At 44.9% G+C, this 27842-nt stretch overlaps 1 protein-coding gene across 5 annotated transcripts in view; it reads right to left on the bottom strand.

Annotated features, from left to right (window-relative positions):
* SAMD12 (sterile alpha motif domain containing 12) overlaps nucleotides 1–27842 on the bottom strand; it is a 365638-nt gene that overhangs the window by 316836 nt on the left and 20960 nt on the right. For all 5 annotated transcript variants that reach the window (XM_072151282.1, XM_072151280.1, XM_072151284.1 and 2 more), the window contains exon 2: nucleotides 21476–21642. In XM_072151282.1, coding sequence (XP_072007383.1) covers nucleotides 21476–21642 — 167 coding nt within the window. The remainder of the gene's footprint in view (nucleotides 1–21475; nucleotides 21643–27842) is intronic.

Genomic DNA, 27842 nt, shown 5'->3' with positions numbered 1-27842 from the left:
GACCATCCCGGACGATGACGTAAGGCGACACCTGGGAGCGGAGTCTAAGTGGTACACGGTTTTCACCAGAGCCCGCCGCAAAGCGGGTTGGACTTGTTGCGGCGTGGTACCACCAGGTCGTTCCATAGGTGCGAATTTGACTGGAAGGAGGGAAGCAAGATGAGTCATAACTCTCCTATTCATTAAAGCTCAGACGTGTAAACAAAGAACCACAGAGAGTCTGCAGACAGCACAAAATTAAGTAGCAGGACTGCGGAATCAATTGATGAATATTCAGGGCACATAAGGCACATGGACAACTTAAGTAAAAGAGTGACCAACCCCTTTAAAATAGCAAGTAATACTAGATAATTTTAAAAAATGGAATTTTCAATTTTTGAGAACAAGGAGTATGTCAAAGATGTATAATTTTTTTCCACTTTGAATTATGAAGTTTTATGGCGGCAATAAATTCTCATTTTACTTTCTCTGGAAAAGATCCATCTTAATTTTATTTTTTTTTTAAATACCTATCACTGTCTTTTCTTTCTAAGTCCTCAGTAATCAGCGCTGCTCTTCTCTCCATCTAAGATTCTCAAGATCATCTCCTTCAAAAGAGTAATTTAACGCACTGGAAATAATGTCTGGTGCGCCCTTTTAAAGTGTCCTTAATTACCTTCTGTGAGACGAGCGGAATTTTCTAATAAACCTTCTTATCTGCTCGTCATCTAGATACATTCAGAGAAAAGGCCGTCCTATAGGGAACGAGCAGACGAGCTCCCGGCCTCCCCGGTAACCGCTGATAGAGATTGGCATGTAAGGAGATAAATTTTTTTCTACAATGTACATCAACAACATAATAAAATGTATGTAAATTCCGCTTTAAACTTTACTATATATTCTAACAGAAATCTAACTACAGGGATAGTAGCCACAGTAGCTGCCAGGGGGCTTACAGTGTCAGGGGGCCCTGGCATCTGGGGTATTGGGTGTGTATATGATGTATTTATGTAAGTTGTGTATATGCTGTATGTGTGTGTGGTATATATATACTGTATGTCTGTATATGGTATAGTATGAATGTGTGCATTTGCTGTATGTGTGTATATGTGATGTGTATATGTTGCATTGGTGTATATGACACTGTATGTGTGTATATGCTGTATGTACACTCACCGGCCACTTTATTAGGTACACCATGCTAGTAACGGGTTGGACCCCCTTTTGCCTTCAGAACTGCCTCAATTCTTCGTGGCATAGATTCAACAAGGTGCTGGAAGCTCCTCAGAGATTTTGGTCCATATTGACATGATGGCATCACACAGTTGCCGCAGATTTGTCGGCTGCACATCCATGATGCCAATCTCCCGTTCCACCACATCCCAAAGATGCTCTATTGGATTGAGATCTGGTGACTGTGGAGGCCATTTGTGTCCAGTGACCTCATTGTCATGTTCAAGAAACCAGTCTGAGATGATTCCAGCTTTATGGCATGGCGCATTATCCTGCTGAAAGTAGCCATCAGATGTTACAGGGTACATTGTGCTCATAAAGGGATGGACATGGTCAGCAACAATACTCAGGTAGGCTGTGGCGTTGTACCAAGGGGCCCAAAGACACCATGACACCACCACCACCAGCCTGACCCGCTGATACAAGGCAGGATGGATCCATGCTTTCATGTTGTTGACGCCAAATTCTGACCCTACCATCCGAATGTCGCAGCAGAAATCGAGACTCATCAGACCAGGCAACATTTTTTCCAATCTTCTACTGTCCAATTTCGATGAGCTTGTGCAAATTGTAGCCTCAGTTTCCTGTTCTTAGCTGAAAGGAGTGGCACCCGGTGTGGTCTTCTGCTGCTGTAGCCCATCTGCCTCAAAGTTCGACATACTGTGCATTCAGAGATGCTCTTCTGCCTACCTTGGTTGTAACGGGTGGCGATTTGAGTCACTGTTGCCTTTCTATCAGCTCGAACCAGTCTGCCCATTCTCCTCTGACCTCTGGCATCAACAAGGCATTTCCGCCCACAGAACTGCCGCTCACTGGATGTTTTTTCTTTTTCGGACCATTCTCTGTAAATCCTAGAGATGGTTGTGCGTGAAAATCCCAGTAGATCAGCAGTTTCTGAAATACTCAGACCAGCCCTTCTGGCACCAACAACCATGCCACGTTCAAAGGCCTCAAATCACCTTTCTTCCCCATACTGATGCTCGGGAGAACTGCAGGAGATTGTCTTGACCATGTCTACATGCCTAAATGCACTGAGTTGCCGCCATGTGATTGGCTGATTAGAAATTAAGTGTTAACGAGCAGTTGGACAGGTGTACCTAATAAAGTGGCCGGTGAGTGTATGTATATACTGTATGTATGTTTAGGCTGTATACAGTATGTGTATATGGTGTATATATTCTGTATGTGTATGCATATAAAAGTATATAGATGTGTGTATTTATGAGTTTATAAATGTGTTTGATTGTAATTCACATTTGTGAGTATATCTCCAAGTTACGCCCCCCTGATTCGATTTGTACCCAACCAATGACTAATCGATTTACTCCTCTCTTATCCAGGATGTCAGTGTTGTGCGACATCTTAAGTTGTTGGGGGTCATTGGTAAACTTAAAAAGTGACATCAATGAGGTCTTCGAAGCCACTGATTGGTCACAGTTATTCCAGTGACCACTGACACTTCCGGTCTACGAGAGCTGTAATGCTGGGCGAAGCAGGGTTCATATACTTTATATTTCCAGGTCCCAATGCCAAGCCTTTGCCCCTTTAAACTAAACCTACCACCACGGATCTACCTATTAAGGTAGATCCGGTGGTAGGTGCTTCTAGCGAATGTAAGGATAGCCCTTTTTAGAGCTAATCCTTTAGTCCCCACAATCTTTTAGAAAAAGTTTAATGGCCGTGATATGCAAATTTTCTAAAGAGGCTACTGGGGCGTGGAGTAGCCGAACCTGAGGCTACACTGCGTGGCTACTCCACTCCCTAGTAGCCTCTTTGATCCTCCTACCAGATATCTTCAGCGCGCAGCCACAAGAAGCTGCTCGCAGTCATCCTTGAAGCCGGAGTTCTGTGCATGCGCAGTAGCTCCGGCTTTGGAGCCGCTGGCCTGTGTTTTGCGCATGTGCAGAACTCTGGCTTCGTGGGCAAGGAGCTGCGCGCTGATGATATCTGATAGGAGGATCAAAGAGGCTACTGGGGCGTGGAGTAGCCGTGCCGTGTAGCCCCAGTTCCAGCTACTCCACCACCCAGTAGCCTCTTTAGAAAATTTGCATATTGCGGCCATTAAACTTTTTTAAAAGATTTTGGGGACTAAAGGATTATCCCTAAAAAGGGCTATCCTTACATTCGTAAGATGCACCTACCACCGGATCTACCTTAATAGGTAGATCCGTGGTGGTAGGTTTCCTTTAATGCTCGTGTGGGGAACAGTAATATCCAACCAATTAGCGTTCAAACACATCTCCTCTCGAGATCTAGAACCCGATAATGGGGGAAATCCTACGCAGAACCTATGGTACCAGGTACAGCTCATTGCAATGTAAATACGCTTCCCACAAGCAATAGCGCAGAGTCACCGGCGCCGGCAAATCACAATTATTCATTCTGTTTGTCTCTGTATCGGGTGTAAGATTTACAGAAGGGAGATAAGGTTTCGCTTCTGGGTAACTTATCACAAGACAGATTGGGGATTTGTTCTAAATTCCTGGGGACAATCGAAGCAGGAAGAAAATAGAGATAAATAAGCGCCGTGATCGGAGACTACAAACCGGTGATAATATTATCATATAATTAGTCACAGACATAATAGAGAGGAATGAATCCTGTGCTCCGCCACTAGATCTTACTTTAACCCCTAATAGGCTATGCTCATGTTAAACCTGCTGACCACAAAGCACAGAACCGGTCCGTGTAGAGAGGACTCGGCCCGTGAGGTGTCTCCTTACTCCCTTAATAGCCTTGTGTTGTACTGTTACATCACAGGTCCTTAAAGGGAACCGGTCATCAAGATCAGGCAGAATAACCTTACTTGCCCCCGTACCGTGCCATTGTCGAAAAGTGGTGTCCCAGATTAAATCTCTCTATGTTAATAATAATAGTTCTTCATTTATATAGCGCACACAGATTACACAGCGCTGCACAAAGCTTCCCAAATCGGTCCCTGTCCCCAATGGGTCTCACAATCTAATCATCCTAGCAGTATGTTTTGGGGTGTGGGAGGAAACTGGAGGACGCGGAGGAAACCCACGCCTACACAGAGAGAACATACAAACTCTTTGCAGCCTCCCCTCACTGGTGTAGTACTCCGCCCACCACTGATTAGCTCCACCCATCGTGGGGTATGTGAAATGGAGACAAGATCTGCAGTTTCCCAGACATTGCTTACTGCTAAATACACCAGGTAAGGACAGGAAGTGGACAGAGAGAGGACTTCCTGTCTCTTCAGGCCAATATTTGAAGAGTCACTGAGCTGCCAATTAAAACAAAGAGGCGGGGTTAACTGGCAGCCTGGAGAAAACGTGACTCTTCTGTTCGGAAGTTAACTCTTTTCTACTCAATTGCATCAGAAAAGACTGATAGGTAGCTGTAGGATAAGGATAAGGATAGGATAAGCTGTAGGTAAGGTACAGTGCCTCGGTGGCAGATAATTTTAGGTAATATGGGGAGGACTTTTAACCCTTTAACAACAGTATTATTGATGTAAGGGCTAAAATTCCTCTGACAGGTCTTCTTTAGGGGCTGCTCATCCAGGAGGAAAGGTAAGTGAGGGCAGAGTCGCACCTACATTGGAACATTACAAACTTAGCTCTTGGACATCTATAGGTTATTCATTTATAAGACAAAGTCTGATACAGAAGAAGTGCAAAGTGTCTGCATCCTCCATACTGCGCAAAAAGACAGGGTCAGACAAGACGATCTCCGTCAAGGAAGTCTGGAAACAGATGCCCTATTCCCACTTAAAGGAACAGTGATAAGAGTCATTATGGAAATGAGCCCCGAGTTTCGCATCTTACAAAAAGGTTTGTGCTCATTCTAGCTAAAAAGAATAACACACACTCGGGGTTGTAAGCAGAAAATGCAAATGAGCGCAGGAGGATTAGCATACAAATTAGCCTGACAAGGCAATAAAAGCTGCAAAAACCTTCTACCCTTGAGCAACCTTAATTGAGGAAGCTCAAGTTCCCCCACTTTGCGACTGGATGGCACCGCCACGGAGAGTAATAAGAGCGGAGACAGATTATTAGACGCCCGTTAACGTGTCAGTCACAAATCTGCTATGAAACTCAAGAGGCCCAGAATGAAGTACATCTGTTCGCGCGCCGATCCGGAATTGTATCTTTTATCTCTCCCTTTAACACATGACAACAAAGCAGCCGCTACAATTAGAAATCCTTTACGACAATGGAAATAAATAAATAAAAGGATGGAAAGGCATCCGGCCCGGGGCGCAGATGGGACTGTACTGCAGATAAATGGAAGATGGATGGCAGGGAAGAGGATACACTGCCGGAGAACATTCTCCAAAAACAAAACTTATCCCAGTTATAATTACTGTACTTTTATACCATAAAAACAACTGCGCTGCCAAGGTTGGCGCCAGATGGCGCCAAATCCCAATGTGACTCGTTAGAAGGAGGGCCAGTTTTATAGGAAATAAGGCCCTGAGCAACAAGCGATGGACGGCTCCAGCACTTGTGATTGGCATCATTTTTGCTTATAATTTTAGGTAAAATACCGCCATGACCAGAGAAAATAGATAGCACTGCCACATAAGGCCACCACACTAACTCCATCATATAGTATCTAACTCACATAAAGTTTGAAATTAACACTGCCTTTAAAGCAAACCTGTCAGCAGGAATGTCATTTTTACTTGGGGACAGGTTCCAATAGCCTATGCTGTGCTGATTCTAAAAACGCCTTTGTCAGCATTATGAATCATTTCAGCACTTTATAAAATTTAGTTTCACATTACTCTCCTCCACACTTGTCCAGCTCCCTCCACCCACCCACTTCCCCATATAGTATCTAACTCACATTAAGTTTGAAATTAACACTGCCTTTAAAGCAAACCTGTCAGCAGGAATGTAATCTTTACTTGGGGACAGGTTCCATTAGCCTACGCTGTGATGATTCTAAAAAAAATGCCTTTGTCAGCATTATGAATCATTTCATTTCAGCACTTTATAAAATTTAGTTTCACATTACTCTCCTCCACACTTGTACAGCTCCCTCCACCCTCCCACTTCCCCATATAGTATCTAACTCACATAAAGTTTGAAATTAACACTCTTTAAAGGGAACATGTCACCGGGGATGTCATTTTTATCTGAGGACAGGTTCCATTAGCCTGCGCTGTGCCGATTCTAAAAATGCCTTTTTCAGCATTATGAATCATTTCAGCACTTTATAAAAAAAAAATTCACATTACTCTCCTCCACACTAGTCCAGCTCCCTCCACCATTCCCTACTTCCCCATATAGTATCTAACTCATAAAAAGTTTGAAATTAACACTCCCTTTAAAGCGAACCTGTCACCGGGGATGTCATTTTTATATAGAAACAGGTTCCATTAGCCTTCGCTGTGCTGATTCTAAAAATGCCTTTGTGAGCATTATGAATCATTTCAGCACTTTATAAAATTTTGTTTCACATTACTCTTCTCCACACTTGTTCAGCTCCCTCCACCCTCCCCACTTCCTGTCAACCAAATCATATGCTGACATATAGTGCATAGATAAAAACCACTATTCAAATGATACTGTCAAGCAGAAATAGTAACGGCTTTAATATTTTTGTACAGTGTACTCCAAATTTTTGATAAAAACTTTGTTTATCAAGTAGATTCGAGTATAACAATGCATCCAGGATCATAGGCAGGTCTCAGCTGAAAGAGCTTTATATGTGTAGAAATTATCAGGAGAAGCTTCCAACTTGAGTTGGAAAGAGAAGAAAAGGAAATGACTACAATTATAGACAAAACCAATGAGTAACACTATTTAGCTATCACTTATCCAGACCTAGGGTCAGAAAGTAAGAGTTGTCCTTACTAAGACTTAGGTTTCTTGAAAGTCCTGCTTGATGTTAAATGGAACCTGTCACCAGGGACCTTATTTTGACTATAGACAGGTTGCAGGAGCCCATTAAAGCTGAATTGCACATATGTCTTTCTGGCTTTTATAAGCATTTGCATTACAATATAATTATGTGTTTTAACTTATCTTGTACCCTGACAGAATCCTGTTCTGAGTCCCAGGTTGGCTTTGGTTTGGATGCATTTAAAAAAAATACATGTGACTGTGTCTGTGCTGCCCACTCACTCCTCAGCTCTCAGCCCCCACCTCTGTGCTCTTCCCCTAACTCCTCCCTCCGCCACTGATGTCAGCTCACCAGGCTGTGGGCTCTATCTTTGTGTGAGTGAAGGAGCAGGAGGGATGAGCTGTACAGGAGCACAAAGGCGGGGGCTGAGAGCTGAGAAGTGAACCTTGTTCTACATAAAGACTATGAAGCTCCGGTCTCTTCATGTATTTGGTGGCGGCGCTGCGCAGCGTTTATTTCTACGCCAGGTCCTACCTTGCAGAGAAATATTTTGCAGCATCCAAACTTTTACTACTGAAAGAATGCATGCCATAGCTTGTGTGCCAATGCAGGGCAGGAATCCCCCACACCTCTGCCTCGCCTCCCCCTTTATGTTCTTTTTATGCCTCCTTAGTTGGGATCTGGCATAAAAAGTGGAAAAAAATGGCTGTCGAATCACTAGCATTTGCGATTATTTGTTAGTTTTCTTGTTTAGAAGCCCTGATAAATAATCCCCTTTATATACACAGAAAATAATGAATATTAATTATGGAGCTACATCTACAGATCAACACATTTTATTGTAGACTATAAGGTGATAAAATGCACTTACCTCTCATCTACCCCAGATCACCACCTCTTAATACCCTGTTTCCCCAAAAATAAGACAGTATAGGTCTTATTTTCACGGGATGTCTTATATTTCGATGAACAAAAATTCAGATTTAATGTTGAACAAAACATGTAATTTTACTGTAGTTTCCACTAATATACTCTATTTCCATTTACATCAAATCTATGGTACATTTGCCGATCCTGGTATTTTAAAGGAAACTTGTCACCAGGAGACCCATTTTTAGCCCTCCCCAGTCCCCACAGAGCATAGTACATACACTGCCAAAGAGGTTTTGTATAAAAAATTGGTTTTACAGATAAAAAAAATGTTATATATATTACCTTTCAATGCCATGTCCTCTGTGACTATTTGTCCCCTGGGAGTGGCTATAGAGGAGCAGCACCCTCCCCCACCACTGGGAGACCGCTCCTCCATGTGTTCTTTTCAAATATATTAAAAAGCCCATTACCCCGCTTAGTGACGCCCCCTGCTCCTCTATACCCACTCCCAGGGGACAAGTGCCTAGTCACAGAGCACATGGGGGAGACCAGGGGCTTTCAGTGTTCAGGTTCATACCGATCTTTGCGGGTTGGGTTCCCCCCATTAACGCCCATGATGCAATGCAATGCAAGCAGCATTTTGCACACGGGTGTTAAGAGTCAGATTTTTATAATTCTAATGGTTCCATTAGAATGAGGTTGGTAGGTCCGATACAAGCTGGGGTAGATCAGCAGAACAAAGTAACAGGCAACAGAACCGAGTTTAGAAAACAGGTTAGGGTCAGATATGCGGATTAAAAGAATACAGTAGCAGAACAATATTACTCAAGCAACTTCTCATGTATGAAACTGTCTAAGGCTACATTCATACGACGTATGCCCATCATACCGTAGTACGGTGGGCATACATCGGCGTTGCGGAGAGAAGGAGGGGATGAGAGGCGCTCCCCCCCTGCCCCTCTCCATAGTAAGAGGAACTGTATTCCGCCGAAAGATAGGACATGTCCTATCTTTCTCCCGGGTACGGAATGGTACGGTGCCACACGTGTAGCCTTAAAGAGAACCCGTCATGCAAAATAACCCCCTAAACTAAATATATTTTCATAAACTGCCATTAGAGAGCATTGCCTCTATCCCTTCATTGTCCCTCTACATGCCTGTAAACCTAAGCAATGAGGTCCTAAAGCTGTATGCAAATGACCTGTGAAATGTCCAATGAAGCATTAGCATATTCAAGCTGTCCACTCTATTCATGAGTGGGAGGCACAGCCACACCCCCCGGTGCATGACTGACAGCCTGTATAATGATGTGAGGCTGTATAATGATGTACTTCCTGGTACTGGCACCCCCTGCATCCTGTGTGTGTGTGTGTATAGGAGAGATACAGCAGCTCCAGGCTGCAGCCATGTTACAGCAGAACATGTCAGATTCATGTGTAGCTGATGTCTGTGTCTCTCACCTGTGTATTAGGAGGATGCAGCATGTCAGCAGATGCAGCACACACACTAGCCATGCTTTACTATACATTACACACAGACATGAGCAGGGGGAGGAGAGGGGAGGGGGAACAGGGGTGACATCACTGCCTCTGACCATGTGACCAGCCTCATTTACATGATAAAAAATAGATGATTTTACAATGAATAATGTATGAAATAACTAGATAAAGGCTGGGATGGGATCCTTGTGAGCTGCTCCAACAGGTAGAGGTGACAGGACAAGTGACACAGACCTGATGACAGGTGTCCTTTAAGCTACATTCACAATGCATGAGTTATAAGGGCTAGCACACAGATCCTAACATACTATGGGAGATCTGGAGGACAAGCGGCACCTTGAAGGTTACAATAACTATACATTAGTGGTTGGTGATTACTGAAGGTGGCGATCACTGGGGTAAATATATATCGCTGATTTACACACTTCCACAAAGTAGAAGGATAAAAAAAGATGTGCCATTCCGCATCATCTGACGAATTCATCAGCCGAAGGGGGAAAGGTGACGAATAATTAGACTATTCCATTATCCCGGATCAGGTTTGTACATTAGCTAACCGCCTTTAATTGCACGGCAGGATTTTTGCTCCATCAGCATGTGCAGCGAGGCCATATGATCCACATTTACATCCAGCAGTCACACATCATGTAGCACTTCAGAATATTCCTGAGTATTGTCTCTCTTTGCTTGAATGCATAATGGGTCCTGCTCGCCTTCCTAATTGCCTTACGAGGAAGATAGGAAATTGGATCGCTCATAAAACTAATGGCATGCACTTAATAAGCATTAGCGATGACGCTAATGTGGGCTGGTGTGGCGGCGAAGTCAATGTGTGCATGTTAAAAAGTGAGAGGGGGCCGTGCGCCTCACTAGATGAAATATTGGAAAAATTATACATGTTCAGGGGACAGTGATGGGTAAAAGAGGGATAAACTATATCCAATGTCTGCATCATACAAGATGATACATGTATTTATCTAGAGTTTCCCTAACGTCTCAAAAAATTAACTTTGCAAACAGAACATCCATCGTTTTATGTATGCAGCTCTAACACAGGTCTATGCATCAATGGACCATAACCCAACTGTTGTTCTATAAGTTGTGATTTGGGATCTATATGGATCCCCTGATCAGATTGAGATTTGGGAACGATATAATCTTGATCTCATGACATTTTTGAAGTGACCTGGACATTATTACACCTCCCAACCTTTGGTGAAAGAGGGACAAAAGGTGCAGTGAGCGTAGGCGCCTTGTCTTCCCCGGCCCCACCTCCTACTTGCAACTTTCTGAAGCCAACCTCCTCCCGAGTTATGCCCCTTCTTATGTCATCCCCATTTCTAATGCCCCCACAGCAGTGGCAAAGATTTTGTGGTGGTTTGGGCTGCCAATGTCTCTCTGCACCTGGAGGCAGTGCCTAAGACCTCTTGCTGCAGATACTTCTCTGGCGTTGGATTACCAGGTGGTGTCACCAGATATATTTTACCTGGTGGGACATGTTTGGGATCTTGAGTTTGGCTTTTTTTTGGCTTTTCTAGATTCCTGGAGTCAGGGAGAGGGGTGGGAATAAAAAAAGAACGCATACAGACCCTTCTTCAGCTCCCGATTCCTGAGTCACTTCCTGTGGTCAGAAATTCTGAGTGGGCACAAGACCCACTTAAGCCAATCGGTGGCCTGCTAGATGGAAAGTGGGAAAGTGACAAGTGACCTCCCATGGTCAAAGGAAGTGATGTCCGGGAGGAGGTCACACATTGGCCAAAGGACCCGTGACCCCTAAGAAATTCTGGCCAGGCACAGTGCAGGATGCACTGGAAAGGCCCACAAAAAGTCTACTTGATAACCCAAGATACAGTATGTAGCTCACAGATACAATAGTGTCCACTATTTGATGAGATATAAATGATACCCTTTATATTGGGGATAACAGTATAGTTCATTCACTGGGAAGGGAGGTCCTCTGATAAAGGGAGGTCTATGATGGACACTGCCCCATGGATCACCATAGACTGACTACATCTATGTACCCGCTGAGCCAAATAGACAAATGCAGAAATATTAACTAAATTCTATATAATTGTATCCGACTCACCACCCGCTCAGATCCTCTCCGCACATTTGTTTTCCCTCCCCTTCTCCCAAATTTAGCAAACACGTTCAGCAACGCATGAAATTCTCAGCATCACAATTCTTATTGTTTTCTATTTTGCTGATTTTTCCACTTTTCAATGCGAAGCGACTCAATAACGAGAATAATCTGCTTCCGCCAGTGTCTGCCGTCACTCCGCATTGCCTTGAACTAACCTATTTAATACAGATTCGACATGTATCCCGCACAAGACGCCGTCTGCTTAATAGCTCATTTTTTCGCTAATGAAATTCATTTATTAACAAAGTTTGATATAAACAGAGATGGTTCCGAAATAATCATACGCTAATTTTGTCCCCTATCTCCCGGTTTGCCGTAATTTATTTCAATGAGACATTTTTTAATATTGGCCTCATTTACAGTCATCAATTACAATTCAATTAAATGATTAGTCAGAACTTGTAATTCTTAAGTCTCAACAGACTTTTTGTCTTTAAAAGGAACATCTCAGTAGGTTTAGAGCCCCTGAACTGCCAATATATCTCCAAATAGATGGGGTTTAGAGTTCCAAACCTTTGTACCTCGCAGCTGTCGGTCCCCGGGGAAAGGCAGAAAAGTTGACTTGAGTCCACATGTACAGTACTATGTATGTACTGAAGTCAAAGGTCACCTACCAACACGATTCTACCTATAAAGGTAGAAGGGGTGGTAGGTGGATGAATGGGACGTGAGGAGAGCCCTTTTTTGGGCTAATCCTCACGTCCCGGCTATCCTTTGGTAAACTTTAATAAGTCTGTATGTAAATTTTTTTAAGCGGCTACTGGGGCATGGAGTCTAGAAGTCGCGGCTACTCCACGCCCCAGTAGCCTCGTTCCTCCCCCTACCATGTAATCTTTGGCGCACAGCTCCTCGTAGCTGCGTGCCCTCGTCCGTGTAACCGGCCTTCTGCGCATGCCCAGAACGCAGGCCTACAGCATTTCACAGATATAACTCCCACCTGTCTCTATCAGTCCTGGAGTATACACAGTTGCCCTGGGACCCGACCGTTCTGACTATGGCCGGATTCATCTCATGAATAGCTTCTCCTGTCTGCACACTGCAGTGCTCTCTGCCCCTCCATTACTAGCTCAGACACAGGCACTACCTGTGACAAGCAGCCTGCAGTGCAAAGTTTTCTTTATGATCTGCAGATAAGATAATGGGGCATATTTATCATATGCTGGCGCTCGTGCGCCAGCGTATGATTGCCCCGCCGCTGCAGCCCGATTGCCGCCGCCGCTGCAGGCTTCCGCCTCTTGATGAAAAGTCGCCCTCCGCTCCCTCCGCTTGGCCGGCCGGGAGTGGGCCGGCGCGGGGACTGTCCCTGCGCCTGCGCACTCGCTGCTGCTGGCGACTTTTCATCAAGAGGCGGAAGCCCCCCTGGCGTGAAGGTGGCGGATCGGGGCAAATAATCGCAAAAGCTAGCAGTAAGCTAGCATCTGCGATTATTTCAGGTCCTGATAAATATGCCCCAATGTCTCTATCCAGTGGAGGGAGGCATATAGCAGAGCTGACTGTGTATGTGTTGTAACTGATATGTAGTAGTGTCCTTGTGTATTATATGCATCTCATTATCTCTCATCTCTCATTTTTTTCTATGTGTCAGATACTAGTGAACTTCAGAAGTTAAATAAAAGTGTATATAACCCTGGACCCTGATAATGTAAGCACATTGTCAGCACACAGCATCACGTAGCACAGAGGAGTTCTGTTTCTGGAAGGGACAGGTAGTAGGGATTTAGTTTAGGTGTCAGAGAAGTACTTAGGGTGCCAAACTTTGCACAGTGTTGGACCTTGTGTTCCCAAGTTTCCAGGGTTTAGGGTCCCAAACCTTTATGCCCTACCGGAGTTTCTGAAAGGTGAGAAAGGTGAGAAAGGTGATGGGGATCTCCTGACTTGAGTCTTTATGCACAATGTACATAATGAAGGTGACAGTCGACTGTTGGCCCTTGCATTCTTGAGTTTCCGGTGTTTATGGCACCAATCTTTGTACCTAACAGCTTTTATTGCCCACATTCCTGAGTTTCTAGAAAGGAAGGGATCAAGGTGACAAGAATCCACATGCACAATGTTTGTAGTGGGATTGTACCTTACAACTATCAAAAGTTGTACTAAGTTTTCAGGGTCCCAAAGTATTATAGCTTACAGCTGTCAGTCCCACGTTCACAAATTTCTGAAGGGAAAGGAGCTGGAGACCCGGTGACTCCAGTCCCAAAGCAACAAGCTAAGGGTCCTAGAGCTTTGTATCTTACAACTGTCAGCCCCCAGAAACCAAATAATAGGTCCTTCCACTGCACAATTATTGATTTGAGAGGTATTTTGGTGATTATAAATCTGACAATACTTCCTTAGATAAAAATGGAAGGGTCCTGAAGATTTCCACTAGATGGTAGTTCCCTACAAGCCCCATAATGCTTTGAATGTATTATCTTAAACCACAGTTGCATCATTAATGTATCTACTTCCCCCCCCCCACTAATTTGGTAGGGGTAACCCTAGATAAAGGGGGTAGTAGAGATGAGCACAACCAAAGTGTAGGTTCAGTTGTTTTCCTCTCAACATGGACATATTGCTGCCAAATTAACGCCCCTAACAACTAGCCCTGGCTATGATCCCCTGCACATCAGAAGTCCCTTTTCTGGATTATAAGACTCTTAGGGGCACATTTACTCAGGCTTTGTGATGTACTTTTTTCATACTGTGGCCGTTCTTCAATGGTAAACGGTATTTAAGTAGTGGGTGCGTTGCGATTGTGTTGCACGCAACCCTTTTTTTTTGGCGCTGGCTTCCAAGCAACACAATTTAGGGGCGTGCCGTCGGACGATCCGACTGATTCGGGATTTAACGTTCAAATTGTGTTGCAAGCCCAGGCACTTACAAGCACAGCTAGCAAGATGGTGAACTCTGTCAGACCTGAACGGGGAAGCGACACATGCAGGATATCGGGCGGCACGATCTTAGTGAATCGCGGCAGAGTGCATGATCGTTGGACAATTCTGTCAACTCCAGTGACGGGTAAGTAAATGTGCCCCTTAGTGTCTCCCTAATACATCATATATGTAGACTTGAACTATTGAGATGAGCGGACTTGAAGTGTAGGTTCTGGTTCCTCATAACCCGGACATACTGCTGAGCAAATTAACGCCACTAACACCTTATCATGGTTATGATTGGACAGGGTGTCCCCTGGTCAATCATAGCCATGGCTTGTTGATTGGGGAATTAAAGGGGTTATCCAGGTTTTAAAAATTACTGAGGGCCGGGCTGGGATTGCCTAGTTAAACATAATAAACATCTACTTACCTTGTCCGGCGCTGCCGATGTCCCGCACCGCGGTCTGTGTCCTTTGTGCGCCGGTTTGTATACAGGAAGCTCCCATCCGACACCATCCGGGGCGGATGGGAGGAGCCGGCCACATTGCGGACCAGAAGTTCCCTGTGCGCGGCTTCTGTGCCCCTGTAAACAAACAAGGGCACGGATCGAAGGGACTGCGGAGCGGGACATCGGCGGCCCCGGAGGAGGTAAGTACATGTTTATTATGTTTAACTAGCCCACCCCCAGCCCGGCCCTAAGTAATTTTTAAAACTTGGATATCCCCTTTAATTTGCCGGATTGACTGTTTAGGCAAACCTAATCGTGATCCTACACTCCAGGTCTACAAATATGGTGTATATCGGAGGAACCAAGGCTGAGAGCGCCTCATGTGCCTCTGTGTATACGAGCTTTCCAACAAATACAAATGAGGCAGAAACCTGCATTATATGAGGCAATTAGGAAAAATTATTGAGTGAATTGGGAGATTTTATGTGGCGCCTCACATGAATTAATCTTCGTAAGACATGAATCTGAGTAAACTTTTTAATATCAGCATGAAATTTTCTTGCATTTTTCATTCTGGTAACAAATGTTCATTCATATTTAATCACAAGATGAATAAATGTAAGAATAACGGGAGCTAAAACCGAGTGCGGACACAGAAATAATGGATCTCTATTGATTACATCAAAACCTCTTACAAAGCAGGGCACAGACCGAGCACAAAGAAAGGGAAGTCTGGTGGCCCCGCCATAAGGATGAACTATTTCTTCTAGAAACAGCGCCACTCTTGTATATAGGTTGTATTCGGAATTGCGGCCCCACCCCTATTCATGGGAATGGAGATGAACTGCAATACCAAAAAATCCCATGGTCAAGAGTTGCATAGTTTCTGAATAAAGGAAGAGAGATTTAGAACACATCACAGGTCTTAAAGGGTTTTTCCATTTTGGACAACCTATTTTGGTCCATGATCACTCCCATGTCCTGTAGTGGCCCCACAGTGGAAATGAATCATTACTCATTGACGATTACAATCATTGGGGCTGACCATGGAACAGACATTTTTTGGGTCCTCCAGAGAGTATTACTGAATAATAAAATAGATGAATAGGTGCGTTACATCACATTAATTGGTTGGACGGTGAGTTTAATTGGGGGAAAGGGCAATGATTAACAGTATTTTTATCACCGGTGATTGTAATCCTGCCTGTGATGATAATGAGATTACTGCTGGGAAGTGATCTCTACAGAGCAGGAAGTGTTGACCGAATACTGATATTCTGATTAGAGCCTGTTTTGGTCATTCATCTACATCGAAAGTGCTCAACCTAAGTGGGTTGAAAAGTAGTGTACGACACGGTTGACCTATACAAATACAACATATGAAAGTGACAAGACACGAATGGGAAATAGTGACTCTTGGCCAGTTCCAGGACCTCAGGCTTGAGGGTCCGGATTGGTGTGGCCAACTACATCCGAGGTTCTACAAGGGCTAAGTGAATGGCTTCTCAGAACCTTCCACTGACTGGGATACCAAGGGTCCCAGACCAAGTTACAATCCTGTTACTCTGGGACTGTGACTAGGGACCTCAGAGGGGTTAGGTTTCCAAAATCACCGAAAGAAGTCCTCCATAATCCACAAAAATATGGGTCCCTGGCCTGCCCAGAGTTAGACGACCAAGGACCTATTTATTAATAATAATGGGGAAGTAGGTTCTGAATATTCATTGGGAAGACTCTGGGAAGCTGCCCGTTACACTACAAGGCCACGACCACGGGCTGCTCTTGGGCCTTAAAAAATGGGTTTGTGATCCATTGTTTACAGCCATTGTGTGGTCCACTCTTATGCCAAGGCCCACAATAAAGTCTACCTGAGACCCAACATCAGACCTGCTCTACAATCTGCGGCTTGGGCAGTTGGACCATATAAAACCACGGTCGTGTGTATGTGCCCATTGAAATACATGGGAACGTGTTCCCGAGGTTCAAACAATGGTCATGGACATGACACCCCCTACGAGGTCCCAAGCCAATGTCTGGAGACCTGGTATTTCCTGTCTAAGCTGATTTTTGAATTCCAAAAATTTGCTAAATTTCTGATTCTTTAAAAAAAAACAAAAAAAAAACGAGATATTGATATGAAAAATTGGGCAAAAAACAACTTTTTAAAAAACATATAGGGGCTCATTTACTAAGGGTCCGAACGGCGCACTTTCGCTGGGTTTCCAGAATATTTCCGAATTGCGCCGAATTGCCCCGGGATTTTGGCACACGCGATCGGATTGTGTCGAATCGGCACCGGCTTTCACACGACAGAAATCGGGGGGCGTGGCCGTCAGACAACCCAATGGATTCGGAAAAACTGTGGAATTTAAAAAAGAATTTGTGTCACAAGATCAGCACTCACATGCACCGGGAAGAAGAAGGTGAACTCTGGAGGACCTGGGCGCAGCAGCTAGACCTGCAGGATATTGGGCGCACGACCTTAGTGAATCCCGGCAGATCCGAATCAGCGTTGGACAACGCGCCGCGGGATCGCGACTGGACCGGGTATGTAAATGAGCCCCATAGGCTCAACCTAGAAACTCTGGTCACCTTCTGATGACACATTCCTGTAATTTTACTATACCCCAAGGAGACGGGTTACTATGTAATTATTCCAAGGTAAAAAGCGCGCTAGGGCATGCTGGGTAACTAAAAGGTTTAGAGCTTTCTTCACCTCGTGAGGAATTATCAATACTCCGCACATTACGGCGTCTCCTGCCATAACACTAAAGGCCGACGTGGGAATAGAAGGGAAGCAAGAAAAAAAAAAAACCTGGAAGTGCGCAATAAAGTTTCTCCAAATAACAATCCGCTACTTAATATGCAGAATTCTAATTAAACCCAAACATCTCCTTTAAAACATTAATGTCGGCGGTCTCTCCGCTTCCCAGAATCGGCGTCCGAATACTGGAAATGACGCGTTAGCGAGGAGGGGGGAAGACGTTACAATTACCGAGACTCCACGTATCTTCTTCTACCATAATTGAGGTTCAATACGTTTTTTGGCCGCCCCATTGAATCCATTAGAGAATTTCCATGTTCAATACGTCCCTCATCCCGAGTAACGAAAAAAACGAAATAATAATAATAATAATAGACGGCGCTCCATTGTGCCGCCATCCCCTAACATCCCAGTGTTATCTGCCAGCGCTGGAGCGAAATGGTATTTCCATACGAACAAAAGGCGAACGGAACAAATGGACGTGAAAAAATGTATTCGGCGGAGCTGGAACGCGCGCAGGCTTCAATCAATCAAAGCTTTATACAGGTGGACGGCAGGAATTTTTTTTTTTTCGTGCTTACTCTCAGCGTGGTTCCAAAAATAGAAAAAAAATCAGCCCATTTTCTTGCTCGGAAGAAACAAACAACAGGTGTAGCAATTAAATGTGCTGGCACAACAGCGGCGGGGGGGTCCGGGGGTCTCGGCATTCTTCCCGCTAGGGCCTGGAGCGATGCTGATTAGCATAGCCCGTCCTGGGGGAGGATTGTGATGTATAATTGTAGGGGGAAAGACAATGCAGTAACATACTTATTAACTTATACTGAATAGTAACACAACACAAAGCCGTCTATCTGTATGGGTGAAGGAAAACAGCACCATTCTTGTCTATAGGTGGTATCTGGTACTGCAGCCCAATTAAATTCTCACTGATATACCAAATATAGGCAAAAAATAGCACCACTCTGGTCTATAGGCTGTGTCTGGTACTGCAATATGACTCAATTCACACTGATATACCACATGGCGCCCAGATATAGCACCACTCTGGTCTATAGGCTATGTCTGGTACTGCAGCTCTACCGTATCTAGTCTTAAAGCGAAACTGTCACCAGGAATGTAATTTTTAGCTGGTGACAGGTTCCAATAGTGTATGTTTTGTTGATTTTAAAAATGCCTCCAGTTGGGTGGGGGTGGGGAATTGGGATGGGCAGCTGCAGCCGGTGTGTGCCTGTGTCTCGGTCTCCTCTCCTCCACACTTCCTGTCATGTGCATTGAGCAGGCAGGGGAGGGAGGGGGATGGTGAGAGGAAGAATGAATGAGGAGACACGGCCGCACACAGGCTGCAGCTGAAATAACATTTCTGGTGACAGGTTTGCTTTAAATGCCAAATATAGGCAAATAATAGCACCCCTCTAGCCTAAAGGTTGTGTCTAGTATTGCAACATGACTCAGTCAACACTGATATGCCAAATACAGACTAAAAATAGCACCACTCTGGTCCACAGGTTACTTCTGGTATTGCAACTCAACTCTGTTCACACTGATATAAGAAATACAGTCTAAAAATAGCATCACTCTAGCTTAAAGGTTGTATCTGGTATTGATATATAACTCAAATTTTCACGGATATACCAAATTCAGCCCAGAAAAAGCACCACAATAGTCTATAGGTTATATCTAGTACTTCAACTTAATTGGATTCACACTGATATACCAAATACAAATAAGACACAGCATCACTGTAGTCTATAGGTTGTGTCTTGTATTGCAGAATGACACCATGCACAGATATGCCAAATAGAGCCTAAAAATAGCACCACTCTGGTCCGGCAGGTTGTATCTGGTACTGCAACTCAGATTTGTTCACACTGATATACCAAACACAGCCTAAAAATGGCGCCACTCTGGTCTATAGGTTATATCTGGTATTGTAATATGACTCAGTTCACACTAATATACCAAATGCAGACCAGAGACACCACCGCTCTTTCAGTAGGTTTTATCTGGTATTACAACTCAACAACATTCACACTGATATACCGGAAAATAGCACCACTCCTGGCCACAGGTTGTATTTGGTATTGCAACTCAATTGTATTCACACTGACAAACCAAATCATGCCAATAATGCCACACTGAAAAATGTTTTCCTAGTTATCCTTATCCCCTGCATGCTGTCATGGCAGACACAGCGCCTCTCTTGTTCACAGGTTGAATACAGTATTGCATCTCAACTGTATTCACACTAAATATATAGGCTTGCAACTACAAATAAAATAGCATCAATTTTGTCCCTGCCATGTGCTCATGCCGGAAACAGCGCCACTCTTGTCCAAAGGTGGCATCTGGTATTGAAGAGCAATTCTAGGCATGTTACAATGGCAGACATACTGCCCCCTTGTCTGTAGGTCATATCTGGGATTGCAATTTGACTCTATTTACAATGACATACCTTGCGCAAATGTAGACGAAAAGAAACGCAAACCAATGAACTCCAAAACTAAAGTGAGCCCAATGACTGACAGAACTAGAGAGGAGACAGACCATGTAATTTTATATAATAGGATACACATAGACCTAATTGTATAAGGACACCATATTGTGAACCAGATCGGCACCTCACCATTTATAAATCTCTATAATATTTTGAGAGCATCTAGTTGGAAACTAGTTTGGCACCAAATATAGGGCTCTATAAATTTATAAGAGCACCTAGTAAGGAACTAGATCGGCACCACATGTACCACCTGTAGGTCTCTATAAATTTATAAGGGCACCAAGTGGTGAACCAGATCGGCCCTTTACCGCCTATAGGGCTCTATAATTGTTATTAAGGGCCTCTAGTTTGGCATCTCACTAATTATTGGGCTCTATTTTTTGGAACACACTGGGGGTCGTGGATCGCACTTTCGTCGGACTGTTCATCAGTTTCGGGATTTGCGCAGCTTTGAAAGGTATTTAACAGGGGTTTGCGCTGAGATTGTTCGAACGGTGCGAGGGGCGGGCCCTTGGACGATTTGGACTGAGCGCGGGATTTAAGTTTCAAATTGTGTGGCAAGATCAAGCACTTACATGCACCAGGAAGAAGAAGGTGAACTCCGGGGACCTGAGCGGGGAAGAGACACATGCAGGATATTGGGCGCACGATCTTAGGGAATCGCCGCACAGTGCATTATGGTCGGACAATGCACTTTGGGTGAACTCCTCCGGACAGGTAAGTAAATGTGCCCCATTATTTGGAACCAGATCAGCGCACTACCGCCTACAGGGCTTCATAATTTTGTGATGACACTTAGTTAAGAACTCGATCTCTAATTGTATAAGGGGCGCTGTGTTGGGGCTGCACCTCACTCTTGTACGATATAGTAACGCTTCATGCGGTGAATCGCTGTGTACCCCGACGGTGACTATGCCAAACATCAGGAAAAAACTTTCATTAGTGACTTTCAGGCCACTCAAACAAAAGAGAGACTGACGACCTGTATATAGAACTTATAGAACAACCAGTCCCCACATTCCCTCTGATAAATGGCGCGACAATACGTTGCGTCGAGCTCTGTAATGAATGTACCCGACCACCGTTACTACCGTTTTCTTCCACTTCTCTAAAAAGTCGTCTTATAAGGTAGCATGCAATATTCAAGAAGACAAAGTGAGACAGCGCGCAGTGACTACGCAGCGATTAGACATGCAGCGAGCGTTCTCAGTCCCGGTTCTCTCTATTTTTCTTCTCTAATTATTTTCACCTCAGGACTCCTCGCGACGCTTTGCATTCTAATCACCCGTCGTGTTTACAGAACAAACACTCGCCTCTAATTAAATGATTTGTTTTAACATCACTCTTGGGCCCCGGCTCCTTATTACCTTGGGTGCGTCTGTCTGCAGTTTCTTGGGTGTCCCCTTGGGCTCTGGAACTTTTGAAGTGTCCTTAACGGAGGGGGAGTCAACGCGTTCCCCCTTGAGGTTCAGGTTGACGCTGTCCGTACCGGCAGGGTGGTCGATATTATTGGAGTTCCGATTGGAATGAATAGCTGGAAGAAATGAAATAAAAACTACTTAGGAAAAGCAATACCTTGGCAATTTTAGGGAGAACAAAAGAGAAAAAAAAAAAACCACAAAACTTTATTGAAAACAAAAGTGCAAGTCGGAGAACATTTTATATTTGTCTGTCGATAAATTAATCAGAGATGCTATGGATTTCCTCACCGGCGTAGGGCGAGACTGTAAAACATAGTTATGCAGCGCTTCCAACAAGAACAGGCTGCAGGCCCGAGGCCCGGGAGATCTTTTACTCTCAAACTCCATATTTTGTTATTTCAAAAAGTTTTGTTCTCCATATGTATATAAGTGATGGGCAGAGGGTGATACATAACACATCATCATAGTAAATGTAGAAATACAAAATAAAACTGACTTACATACAAACATGAATTCACATAACCATAAGTGACATACAGCCCCCGCAATGACCTCACAACCCCCAGTAATGACCCCCACAGCCTCCAGTAATGTCCCCATAATTCCCAGTAATGTCCCCACAATCCCAGCAAAGCCCTCAACTGCCCCCACAGTAATGTCCCCATAGCCCCATGTAATGTCCCACTCAGATCCCAGTAATGCCCCCAACAATGTTACCACCGCCCCCAGGAATGTCCCAACCACCCCCATTAATTTGCCCCCAGTAATGTCCCCCAGTCTCCAATAAGGTCCCCACAGCACCAGTAATATCATCCATAGCTCCCAGTAACGATGACCCCCTGCAGTCCCCAGTAATGTCCCACTCAGTCCCCAGTAATGTCCCCCCACCCCCATTAATGTCCCCTCAGTAATGTCATCTGCAGCTCCCAGTAATGTGCCCACAATCTTAGTAATGTGACAAGAGCCCCAGTAATATCATCCACCGCCTCCAGTAATGTGACCAGAGCCCCAGTAATATCATCCACCGCCTCCAGCAATGTGACCAGAGCCCCAGTAATATCATCCACCGCCTCCAGTAATGTGACCAGAGCCCCAGTAATGTCATCCAAAGCCCCCAGTATTTACCCCCAACAGCCCTTAGTAATGTCCCCCACAGCCACGTCTGATGCCAGCACTCCCCAGGCAAGTGCCGGTGGTCCCATTCGCAGCCACATCTCAGTCCCCAGCAGCCTGGCAGTGCCTAGAGGGGTTTGGAGGGGCGTGAAGCGGAGTGCAGCCGGCGGGGGGGAGTGGTGTCAGAGGACTCCCTTTTATTTTAGAAACAAAGACAAAATGACACATCTGATACCCAGCAAGTAATGTGTCAGGGGCCTCTCTTTTAGACTATGTCCAGAACATTGACGCCATCTTGAAAGCTGCCATATTGGATCCAGGATAAATTTTTCTAGTGGGAAGGAGGACATGTAACTCACCAAAGACCAAAAGTTATCAAAACAGAAATGTACAACAACAATTGGAAACATTCTCTGTGACGCACAGTTATGTGACGTGTTGTGCCTGGAGTTACTGAGCTGAAGGTGCTGGATCCAATAGTTATGAACACACATGAGAATTTATATAATATTTCTGTGTCGATAACCACAAGAGATATTACAGATCTGATTGCAGTAATGTATCAGTAATTTCTGAGACAATTCTGGTAATTGATATGTTGTTACATGACTTTCTTCCCATTGGAAAAACTTACCCTTGATCCAATATGGCGGCTCTCAACATGACCATCTATTGTTCTCAATATTTGCCATGTAACGTTCAACTTTCACTACAAGATATCCACCTGACGATGGGAATTTTTAGGGGTTTTATGTTTGCTCTACCAAACTGACAAGGCTGAACTTTTGGTCAGTTTTTAGTAATCACTAATATTTGTTATCCGTGGCCTCCTTCCTTCTAAAATCAAGTTTTAAAATCATATTTGTGCTGCAACTTTACAGGCTGTAACACTGTATCCCTTCTTCTGTCACCACTTCCCCCTACCTCTGCCCGCTTGAATCTCTCACTGTGGGAGGTGGAAATGCTGCAGCACGAAGGGCTCTGGTTATGCCCCCAGGAGCCCTTCAGGCTCATTAGCATATTTTTAAACATTAATTTTAGAAGGATAACAAAATAGGCACGGTATCTGGATCTATGGGTAAGTGTGTCCCTGGTTTATCATGATGGATTTCAATGTTAGATTTCCTTTAATAAATCCCCCCCCCCCCTGTGTTTGAGACGATCCTTTATACACTGTAATATTTCTTTAATCTGACATTTATAGGGATATTCAGATGTGCAGATATTCTGGAGAACTTCTAAATGCAAGCACAGGTAAGACCCAACAAACAGCTGGAGTCTGCTGTGGTGGATCCCAGGAGTAAGTATCTGCAGCGCCACCACAGGTGAGGTGAAACATTGCACGGCTTCCATAGAAATCAATGAGGTGACCATGTAATGCTGGACCTCCAAGGTGAGAGATGTTCTATAGTGAAAACAGGGACCCCGTTCTTTTTATTAACCCTTACATGTTTAGTTTTTTTTTTTTTTTTAAACTAGACATCCGTCAGGTTATTAAAGTCTTGGAATACATCAGACACCCGCTGACCGGATTGCAAGCGTTGACTGTTTAAATGCCGTACAGGGCTCATGCGGACCGCCATATTGAATATGAAATTGGGGTGGCAAACTGTTACTTTCTGAATTAGAAAGGATCTTTGGGAAAGATGTAGGTTCACAGATTTCGTAACCACACCAGTCCGGCGGGATGTTACACCTGCTGATTCCCAAAGAAGAGGGAAAGTATAGAAAAGCTCCTATATATATATATATATGTACTGTGCGAGAAGGATGTAAAGGACACACATCAGCCCCATAATCACATCATATCTACACGAGACACAAAGCGTACAACAATGCGGTATTGTAGTAGGATGTGATAACGTCGCTCACAGATATGTTAACGTCTCTGAAACCCTGTGGTAACTGGAGATACGTGAGATAACGTGCCGATCATGGAGGAAGATAGTTCTCTGGCCTTTCTGTCAGTCATCACATTATAGAACATTACAGTCCGACAGAAAAGGCTTATAGATAACAAGACATAAAAATGCATGAAACTAAACAGCGGATGGAGATAAGGATCTGGCAGAGCTGGTCTTGTGTAGGACTGGAGATGAGTTAACCCTTAAAGGAAATCTACCATTTCAAAATGGTCATTCTGACCTAAACATACTGTTACACGGCGCTAGGTAAGCCGATGCTGGAGGTGGTCGTGATAAGGCACGGAATGCCGCAGTTTCGATGAAAAATCGATTTAGCAATAGGCATATGACCCCATTCAGCGCTCCTGGGATCCTGACACAGGACCCTTGGCGTGGTCCCAATCATAACAATGCACTCGCCTCGCATTCTTAAAACTTGTCCCCCCTCGCTCCCAAGAACCGGTGACGTCACCGAGGTCTCGGGAGCATTGGCACATGCGCACTGTATCTTCATTATGCGCGGCCATGCGAAATGTAGATACAGGGGCTCATTTACTAAGGGTCCCAATCACGCACTTTCATCGGATTTCCGATTTTCCCTGAATTGCCCCGGGATTTTGGCGCACGCGATCGGATTGTGGCGCATCGGCGCCGGCTTTTAAGCAACAGAGATCGGGGGCGTGGCCGTTGGACAACCCGATGGATTCGGAAAAACCGCAGAATTTTTTTTAAAAATTGTGTCGCAAGATCAAGCACTTACATGCACCGGGACGAAGCAGGTGAACTCGGGCGGACCTCGGCGCTGCAGCAACACCTGGTGGATACCGGGTGCACGGACCTTAGTGAATCCAGGCAGACCCGAATCAACGTCAGAGAATGCGCCGCTGGATCACGACTGGACCAGGTAAGTAAATGAGCCCCACAGTGCGCATGCGCCAGTGCTTCCGAGAGCTCGGTGACGTCACCAGCTCTCGGGATCGAGCGAGGGAGGGTAGGAGGGTGAAGTTTCATTCAGGCACGCAAGGAGTGTCCATTGTTATGATTGGGACCACGCCAAGCGCACTGTGTCAAAGGCCCAGGAGCGCCGAATGGGGGTCGATTTTTCATTCCGTGCCTTATCATGACCACCACCAGCATCGGCTTACCTAGTGCTGTGTAACGGTATGTTTAGGTCAGAATGACCATTTTAAAATGGTAGATTTGGGCTAAGTACGGCAGTGTAACATGGAGCCCCCGCCCCCCACCAGGGGCTCCGGCCTCCTAATAAATCCCGGTAGGTAGCTGTGATTCTCTCTAGCCTTTAGGCGCAGGCTACAGGTAATGCACAGGCTCAGGCCAGCGGCCCACTGCATGGTCTGGTACCACGTACCATAAAATGGCGTATTGGGCAGAGTAGTCGCAATTCCCCCCAATGTTGTAACATGTTGCTGCCTACTCGGAGTCAAAAGTAAGAAAATGACAAATCTGATCCCCCAGCAAATATAGGGTGAGGGGACTATCTTTTAGGTCAGTTGTGGTGTACCTTTTATAGCCTGATTGCCCAAAATACAACAAAAACCGAGGTATTTTTGCTGTGCCAATACAGCAATTTAAGCAGTAAACTTTTTCTATCACAGATTGTATTCACGTCCTGAGGACACCAATACAGTAGAAACACGTAGGAGAAATTGGGATTATCATTGTAGCTTCCGAACAGCTAAAATCATGGGGGAGATTTATCAGAATTGTCTGAGAGCAGAATTGTTCTAGTTTGGTAAATGAAAGCTGAGCTCTGATTGCTTGATCAACTAGAACAGTTCTGCTCTTAGACACTTCTGATGAATCCCCCCTGTACAGAGCCTGGCGTATAGCACTGAGCACTGAACGTGGAATGTCCTGAGCTGCCTGGGACTGCAGGAGGCCTTGAGTCTTGTCTTGTGTCCTCTATGCTGGGTCAATGGCCGGGGTGCCCATAAAGAGGCCCCTGAGTGCCCCCTCTGGCCCCTGTGCCATAGTTCCGCCATCACTGTTTTAGGTTATGTCTTTCATCTTGAAATCTTCCATATTAGATAAGAGGCAAGTTTTTCCAATGGCACAATGGGCACAATATCGATTGGCACAATGGGGCTCATTTACTAAGGGTCCGAACACCGCACTTTCGCCGGGTTTCCCGAATATTTCCGATTTGCGCCGAATTGCCCCAGGATTTTGGTGCACGTGATCGGATTGTGGCGCATTAGCGCCGGCTTTCACGTGACAGAAATCGGGGGCGTGGCCGTCGGACAACCCGTCGGATTCGGAAAAACCACGGAATTTAAAAAAGGAATTGTGTCGCAGATCAAGCACTTACATGCACCGGGAAGAAGAAGGTGAACCCCGGCGACACCTGCAGGATATCAGGCGCATGATCTTAGTGAATCCCGGCAGACCCGAATCCTCGTCGGACAACGCGGGGATAGCGACTGGACCGGGTAAGTAAATGAGCCCCAATATCTGTTGGATCCGGCACCTGCAGCTCTGAGTTCAGTACCAGTATTCAACATGTCACATAGCTGTGCATCACAGGGAAGTTTTCTGGTTGTTGTTGCGATTTCCTGTGTTCATAACTTCTGAACCAAACAGATATTACAGATCTGATTGTAGCAATCAATTTCTGAGACAATTCTGGTATATACTGATATATTACATCGGAAAAATTTGTCCTCGATGCAGTATGACTTCAAGATGGCGGCCTTGTTCTGGACAATTGCCTAAAAGATACCCCTCACCCATTACTTGCTGGGGTTTAGATATGTCATTTGTCTACATTCCCTTCCGTTGCCCTTCATGTAAAATTACAGTTCATTACCTGGATGTAGGTGACACCCTAACCTACAGCGCCATTTTTATACCTCCCCATTGTAGATGCTCAGCTCCTTGGTGGTACCGCAGAAGATTAATGGCGTTTCATTGTACCAGTATAAGGTCACACAACCTCCGGCTACACGCAGCTTCCTCCCTTCTCTTCTGCATTCAGTCAATTTTTAACGACTTGCTTTAATGAGAGAGACAATTACTGGCCCGCAGAACATCGCGCCCTCTAACCCCAGGACCTCGTGTCACTAGAACATGTAATGGATAATATACAGTATGAGAACAGACAGGGAATGGAACTACAAGCTGCATGTAAAAGGCAAAAGACAAAGAGGCACATTTACTAAGGGTACGAACGCCGCATTTTCGTCGGGTTTCGCAATTTTTTTCAGGTTTGTGTCGCATTAGCGCCGGCTTGCATGCGACAGAAATGGGGGGGCATGGATGGCGGACAACCCGACGGA

The sequence above is a fragment of the Engystomops pustulosus genome, chromosome 5 (genome assembly GCF_040894005.1).
Source record: "Engystomops pustulosus chromosome 5, aEngPut4.maternal, whole genome shotgun sequence".
Lineage (NCBI taxonomy): Eukaryota > Metazoa > Chordata > Amphibia > Anura > Leptodactylidae > Engystomops > Engystomops pustulosus.
Note: the sequence above shows the minus strand (reverse complement) of the source record. Positions and strands in the feature narration are given on the sequence as shown.